Source organism: Peromyscus maniculatus, chromosome 19 (assembly GCF_049852395.1).
Source record: "Peromyscus maniculatus bairdii isolate BWxNUB_F1_BW_parent chromosome 19, HU_Pman_BW_mat_3.1, whole genome shotgun sequence".
Classification (NCBI taxonomy): Eukaryota; Metazoa; Chordata; class Mammalia; order Rodentia; family Cricetidae; genus Peromyscus; species Peromyscus maniculatus.
In genome coordinates this window covers 25258409-25266509 of record NC_134870.1, presented here as the reverse complement: position 1 = coordinate 25266509, position 8101 = coordinate 25258409, and the positions used below count along the sequence as shown (strand labels likewise).

The following is an 8101-nucleotide window of genomic DNA, read 5'->3' as shown; positions in this document are numbered from 1 at the left end:
TCGACTGTGCTCCAGTGGAGCCCCATACCCATCATGCGTGCGAAGCAGAGACCGGACTCAGTGGGGTATTAGTTTTTTTTTTTTTTTTTTTTAAGGACTTGGAATTTGGAGGTGGTAGGGGTGAATCTGGGAATAGTTAAGGGGAGAATGGGGATCATATTGTATACACGTATGAAATTCTCAAAAATTAGTAAAATTGTTTTACTTATTTTTTAAAATTTGATGATGGATATGATAGCACATGCTTTTAATCTCAGCACTTGGAAGGTAGAGGCATGCAGATCTCTGAATTCAAGACCAGCTTGGTCTACATAGGGAGCTCCTAAACAGAACAGCCAGGGCTATAGACAGAGAAACCCTGTCTCAAAAAAAAAAAAAAAAAAAAAAAGAATTTGGAGAAAGTTTCCTTATTGTTAGGAACTTAGAAAAGCTTACCAGTCCATGTACTAGAGCTCTCAAAGCAGAGCAAGTTACCTGTGTCCAGACTCTAGGGCAGAGATGAGCATGGTAAGGTGGAAGGCCTGGGAAGCCTGGGGTGACTGGACCACAGACAGGGAGGAGAGACGCTGGGAGCCAGAGAGGGAACGCTGGGAATACCCTCTTACTCTTGGGGACCGTGCCCGTAATCCTGAGACTCAGCCAAGAGTGTGAGGCTCTAAGGTGACCCTTCAGACATGTCATAGCTAATATCGAGCAGTCCTCACAGTCTGCTGATTCAGAAGTCTCATTTTTTATTGTTGTTTGGTTTTTGTTTCTGAGGTAGGGTCTCTCTGTGTTATCCAGGATGGTTTCAAACTCCAGGGCTCCAGGGATTCATCTCTCCTCAAGGTCCTGAACAGTGGGAATTGCAAACCCTGACTGACTGCTCCTGCTCTTTAACTGAAGACAGTGAGGCTCAAGAGATGGTGGGATTATTGAGGACCAGCCAGCTGATGAATGATAGAGACAGGATTTGTAACAAGATCGGTCTAACCCTACATCCTAAGATTTTAGATTTTTGACCAGTGTTCGTGTCATGGAACACTGGTACCTTTTACATGAAGATCAAAAGATAGAGGTAAAGAAGAGCTAAGGCAAACCATTCATTTGTTCAGGCACTTGAGATAGATTTATGAACAAGATTGGAGCTTACTTTCTAGCAGAGTCAGATAGGCAGATTTACCAAATAATTTGTTTGAAAGGGAATAACCTATGAAAAAGTAAAAGGAAGAACAGTATAGAAATTGGCAGTGTTAAGGAGCATCTCAGACAGGAGGTGGGAACATGACAGGTATATTCAAGGAATACAAGTTGACTCTGACTGGAGCTAAAAGGAAGAGCCCCGCCCATCAACACCTGTGGCAGGTGGGAGAGCTGGTCCTGTGGTCGTAAATGTGGGAGGCCCATCCCCGACTCTCAGGCTGCAGCACTCGGGAGAGCAGGCCCTGCACCTCACCAGGGCAGCACAACAGGGCCAACCCTGTTAGTGCAGGTGTGGGTGAGCCAGCCCCGAAACTGTGAGCATGGGAGAGCTGTGCCTGTTACCCATCTGAATTGTGGTGGCATGGGCATGGGAGAACTGCCCTCCTCCCGCCCCCACACACACAGCCCATCAACATCTGGGGCAGGTGGTAGAGCTGGCCCTGTGGTCATAAGAACAGGAGAACCATCCCTGACCCCCACCAGCTGCAACACTCAGGAGAGCAGGCCCTGCATCTTGCCAGGGCGGCACAGTAGAACCAACCTTGTTTGCTCAGGTGTGGGTGAGCCATTCCCTAAGTTGTAAGCATGGGGGAGCTGTCCCCATTTCACATCTGGCGGACCAACCCTACATCTGCCCAGGCCCAGACCCAAGGATATGGCTTGGCCCACTCTATCATCCACCCCATCTATGATCTGCTGGAGCATGTGAAGGGACCTGACCTGCAGACCCAAAGCTGCAGGATCTCCACAACACAGGACAGCAGCAGGATGTGCAGGAGGAGTCCTAGCGAGGCCCATCATCGAGAAGGTAGTAGAAACCAGAGGCCTTGAACCAGACCAATGACTCTGCACTGAACACTTGCAATTAAAGATACATGGACAAAGGGGTTCATGACATGACTCACTGTCACATGGCAGCTTCCATGATGACATTTTTAAGTTTTTCCCTTACTTTTTTATTTTATTTTTTTTCCCTTTTTTAAATTTTGTCTTATTTGGCGGTGTGCAGAGACAGCAGGCAGATGAGAAGAGACAGGGAAATAAATGATACCAAGATATATGATGTAAAAGAACATAGAATAAATAAATTTTAAAAAGAAAATAGATTTATTTTATACAATTAAGAAAAGGAAGAAAGGAAGAAAGGAGGAAAGGAAGAAAGGAAGGAAGGAAGGAAGGAAGGAAGGAAGGAAGGAAGAAAGAAAGAAAGAAAGAAAGAAAGAAAGAAAGAAAGAAAGAAAGAAAGAAAGAAAGAAAGAAAGAAAAAGAAAGAAAGAAAGAGAAAGAAAGAAAGAAAGAAAAAGAAAAAAGAGAGAGAAGAAAGAAAAGGAAGAGACCATGGGCCCTCCTAGGCCATGGAAAAGTGGGATTGGAGCGCAGTGGGCAGAGGGTGGTGTAACAACAGTACCTCCAGCTGTTGTTGGGAATTTGACTGGAGATAGGGAGCCTTGGTGGAAACAGCTAATGGAGTAGAGGCCCAAAAGGCTGTGCAGTCATAATCTCAGGCATAATCACAGAGTAGAGCCTCAGTGTCCTCCTCATCCTGTCCCCTCACCCACCCTGCTGTCTGCAGGGGTTAATTCATCCTCTTCCCCTGCTCACTCTTTCTCAGACCCCAAACAGCAAGACTGTGATCCTCTTCTGAGGTGATAAAATGAACCTGGGTTCTCTTCCCCCTCCTAACCCTCCCTGGTTTTCCACTGGAGATATTTAAAGAATCAAGGCTTCCAGGGGTTACTGATGTTGACGGCCTGTATTACTCTTTCATCTTTAACACCCTTGGGTGGCTCTTTAGGTATCAGCTTTCTGGAGGGTCTTGCTTTAGGTCACATGAAAGGCTGAAATCACTCAAAGGCTTACCATGCCTAGAAGGCAGTGAGTTGCGCAGAGGATAAGCTAGCAATGAGCCGACAACAACCACAGAACTTCTCCCTGCAGGTCCCATCTGGCAGCGTCATCCCCAGGGTGGCATCGCATTCCACTCTCACACGTCCTTGGACATCACCAGACTCAGCCAGAGGTCACCACAGAAACATTCCATTGGTCAAGGCCAAACCCACTCTGTTAGCAAAGATGCCCTCAGTGTTCTGAGTCATTGACTCGGGCTTGTCTTCTAAGGTACCATATGACCTTGGTACATTGTGATTTCTCAGGGAGATTCCAGAATACATAGCTCAGCCTGGTTTCCGGTTGTGATGGAGAACTGGGTGATGTAATGCTAACGCTGAGGCAAGTAGAACTTTTCTAGCCAGGCCCTTCCGTCGATTCCCACTCTAAATTTACTGAATAGAGGTTTAAAGAGCCATGTACTTCAAGGACTTGAACTGGATCTGCCAAAGGATTCCTTGCAGTTGTCGTTTAATTATTAAAACAGGATATGTGAAAAGCAAAACCTTGTGTGTAGAAAACAGTGTGTGAATTATTTATGAGAAAGGCCTCTGCCTGCCCCTTCTGCCCTGGGCAGAGTACCTGCCTTTTCTCATGTGACTCCTCAATTATTTACCCCACCTTTCTCTCTCAGATTTCTGGTCTCTGATCATCTTGTAGTGCTCCAAAGTTTTCTGAGTGTTGGCATAGTTCCCTCCATCCCCTTCCTGAGGGTCTCCCCCCCTTCACTCCTCTCCACTGGTCTTGGCCCATCCTGGAGGCAGCCTGAGAAAAGTTCTGGCTCTAAACTTGCGGTCTTCTGTGTAGCTCTGGGAAGAACCAGCTTTGGGCCAGAAGGAACCTTTGCTTTCTCATTGCTAGTCAAGTAATGATAGGATACCTTCAAAGGCTGAAGTGTTTACAGAAATAAAAGCAACTTGTATCTCCTGGAATTGTTGCCATGTAGATAAGCAGAATCTAGAACAGATCTGCAGTAACTCTGGCTGTGTTGGTTTGAGGTCAACAGAAGGGCAGCTCTTCTACCAGGTTTGGGTAAGTGGCCATCTCAGATGTGGGCTGATAGGGTTTTGAGCAGAAACCCGGCCCAAGGAGGATCAAAAGATAGGTGTGAATTGATAAGTTTTTAAAGGAGGGAGATGTTTATATCAGCAAAGTGCCTCATTCTAAAGCCTTCTTAATTAGCTGGGTCTTGAGACTGTAGTCATCCTTCTGCACAGGGACAGATTGTGAGGCTTTGGACAACCCTTAGCAGCCAGACTTGATGCTGCACTGTAGCCTGGATGGAGGCTTCCTTGGGATTGTAATAATAGGATCCATGCACCTGTTGGCACAGACACTATAGATTGGTTTTTTAAATTCACAGTAGGGTTTTCTATGGAGAATAGTTCAAATTTTTATTCTCAACGCCAGGGTTCATCACTGAACACCAGTTCCATGCTCTTCACTCTTGTAGTCACTGGACCATAGCAGTGCATGGAGACCTGCTCTTGTGGAAGTTCTGTCCATGTATGACTGTCTTCGTCCAAGTACTGAAAGTAGGCCAGGCCCACCCAAGAGCACGGGCAGAGTCAGACTAAGCTAAGCTTTGTGCCTGCTTTTTCTCTCAGAACCTGCTTTCTAGTTTGGAGGCAGAAGCTAGGACAGAGTCAGAAAGGAACCACCTCTGGGTTCTAGGTGGGAAAGGTAGGCATTCATTACATCACTGCTGGGCTCTCACTTCGGAGCCCTCCTGGTTTGCTGTAGAGTGACATCATGTGGAGACGAGGGCACCTTTTGGAGGCTGTAAGAGTCTGACCTTTCACACACACACACACACACACACACACACATATATATATATATATATATATATATATATATATATATATACACAAATACAGGATTTGGTAAGTTAACTAGTAAAATGATTTTTTTAATTTGGTGGGGTTTTTTTTTGTTTGTTTGTTTTTGTTTTGTTTTGTTTTGAGACAGGGTTTCTCTGTGTAGCCCTGGCTGTCCTAGAACTCTCTCTGTAGACCAGGCTGGCCTCAAACTCACAGAGATCCGCCTGTCTCTACCTCCCAAGTGCTGGGATTAAAGGTGGGTGCTACCACCACCTGGCTAAATGGTTATTTAATAGCAATTTAAAATAATAATCTGAGTGCCACAAAATCAGCATGTCTGTTACATCTCAAACTAGGATTTCTAAGACATCTGTGTAATTATTGATTTCATTGTAATGAGACATTTTTGTAATCACTTGGGTTCATTGTTAGAAGTCACTCAGCTTATCAGCTATGTGATGATAGAAATAGTGTGCATTGCTGGCATTTAGGCCCCTAGTTAGTGAAGCAGACCTAGGTTAAAGCCTTTGGGAAACTGACTTTTGTACAGATTTTATAATAAATGTCCTCAGATTTAGTCAACATTACAAAAAAAAGGGATACTATCGTTACTTCTCTCCCAGCACTCTTGTAGAACGCCCCCATCCCACCCCCCACCCACCCACCCTGCCCTATCAGCAGGGCTCCTCTTCTAGTCCCTGGTTTCTAATTAAAAGTCAACTCTTTTTTTAGCCTGCACTGGTCCCATTGTGTTTGTACAGCCACAGGAAGTATGGCACTGTTTAGGTGGTGCCATGATGCCAGATTCTTTGTGCTAACAGCTTGTATGTTTGGAGTAAGCTTTGTGACTCATTGCAGCATTAGAATTTTCTGAGGCATGTTTGGCATTAGCAAGAGCTAGGTGCCATTTCCGCTGATTCCCACGCAGGTGCTCATAAATGGTGTTACATGAATGAGAAGTTCTCAAATGTAAGATTACTTTAAAATTTGGGTTGTTTATACACCCTTTCTAGTTACTCAGAAATGCCACTGCTGCTTTTTACATTTGGTTTTGGGTAGTCACCAGAAGAAGAGCTCTCAGAAGAGGCTCCTTCCCTGATGGCTATCCTGTACTAAGCAGTGCCTTTGTTGCAGATGGATAATGCACAGGACCTGCTGTCCTTCGGTGGTCTTCAGGTGGTGATTAACGGGCTCAACAGCACAGAACCCCTGGTGAAGGAGTACGCTGCCTTTGTGTTGGGGGCCGCCTTTTCCAGGTGAGCGGCAGGACGGATTGCCATCGGTCTAACTGGCTTGAGGAGAGGTTACACCCATGCCTCTGCCTGCAGGTCAGTGTGGTGCTGATGCGGCTGAGGCTTGAGTCAGTCTTTATTCTAAATAGACATTTTCACCCATGCTGTCTTGTTCTATGATGTCTTCCCCTCCGTCTTATGATATATGGACACCTGGAAGCAGATCTTAGGTCACATTCTCTTTTTTAGTAAAATTGAATAAAGGGACCGGCCACATATAGTAAGAAGTGAGAAGAGAGAGAAGCTCCAGGAGCTGATCCCTTGGACAGTAATGTGAATAAGGGATGGATCTGACCAAGAAAGGCCTTTGGAGGGGGTGTGGCTTCCCCTAGTTGCTAGTGTTAATCCCATCGGTCAAGAATAAGACCACTACCACAGTTTAAAGCCAAATTTGAAGTAAGTTTTAATCAAATACTGGCCAGGTTGATGGGCTTTGGCCAGGTCCATCTCTGGCTCCCCAGAAAAATGGCCCCGAATCAAGTTTTACAAGGGCTTAAGAAGGAAAACCCATAATTCCCATCAGGTCCAGTCAGGGGCAACCATACATCCTGATGTACTTCCTGCATGTGAATCTTCTGCCCACATGTGATCAAGCCCATCCAGCACAGATGGGTCAAACAAGCTTGTTTAGGGGAATGAAAATGTGGCTTGTTATCTCCCATAAACAGTAGACTCCAGAATTTCAGGAACTATCTGTCTGTCCTTGGGCAAGGGGCTTGCAGAGCGGAAGAATTTTTGTTTTGTGGATCACCTAGGCACAGTAATTAAAACTTAAGATATAACTTTGGCTCTCACAATAGAACCAATTAACATGCAGTCAGGTTATTGCATTCTCTAGAGAGAGTCTTTTTAGCATTTCAGTTAGTCTGTCTTTGCGGGAAAACTTACAAGGCAAGATGAGCAGCAGACACCTTGAAAGAATGGATGTGGAGAAATACGTTGGTATCAAGTCATTGTATTCACTTAAAGAGATCAGTATATCTCTATACTGTCTTTATGTCCATAAAAAATCTGCTCATGAGGTCATCTATATTCCTAAAATAGGAACAGATAGTCTGATTCTTGCCTCAAGCGTCCTGTTAATGTTGCCTTGCTTAGATAGTTTGTGGTGAGGTGGGAGGAAGGCTGATCTCAATGCCATTGTAGAGTTTGTTTGGCAAGACTTTGCCTTTTTATCCATTCTTACACTTATTTAATCAGAATCTCAATATGATCCTTTCTTTTCATAGCAAAATGAAGGACAGTTGTCTAGGGGAGAGGCTAAGAGCAAGCCAGCCTTTGCTTCCTCATCACTGCCACCTCAGGTCTAGTTGTCCTGAGTGGAGTGCTGTAGACGCTTAGGCTCGGACTTCCAGGACAGCTCCATCTCCGTCGGGCTCACTTTCCAAAGCCAAAGTGTTTCCAAAAAGCCTAGAGGGATCTCCTGTCCAGCCACTGGACACAGCTGTGGTTCCAGTCCAGGGTCTCACCATCGCAGGGCCGTAGCGATTTGAGAACCTAGGTCCACTGTTGGCTTCTCAAGCCAGAAGTGAACTAACTCAAATGCTAACCCCTTCATCTAGACTCACTTTTGAAATCTCTGTCTTATTCCAAAATATTTCCAGTATGAATGTGATATGCTACATATCCCTTGCCATTGCTTCTGGAAATAGATTCTGGAGAAACAGTAGCATCCTCATACCACTTCCTTGTTAAAGGGGACTCAGTGACTTGAGAAGCATGCATTTAGACATTCTTAGCAAACCAGACCTCGCCCACATGCTGTGCCAAAATGTGGTATTCTGATGACATCTCCATGACTGAACTATGTTAGTGTAAGACCATATTAGTGTTCACACAGCATCACTAATATTAATAGAGACAAATATAAAATGTTGCTATTTAATGTTTTGATGGCAAGCGCACTACTGTAGTCAA

General features: G+C 44.9%; 1 protein-coding gene across 2 annotated transcripts in view; it reads left to right on the top strand.

The window, feature by feature from the left end:
* The window catches only part of Sil1 (SIL1 nucleotide exchange factor), a 254748-nt gene that overhangs the window by 193043 nt on the left and 53604 nt on the right, over positions 1–8101 (top strand). For both annotated transcript variants that reach the window (XM_076554972.1, XM_076554971.1), the window contains one exon: positions 6027–6148. In XM_076554972.1, the coding sequence (XP_076411087.1) occupies positions 6027–6148 (122 nt within the window). The remainder of the gene's footprint in view (positions 1–6026; positions 6149–8101) is intronic.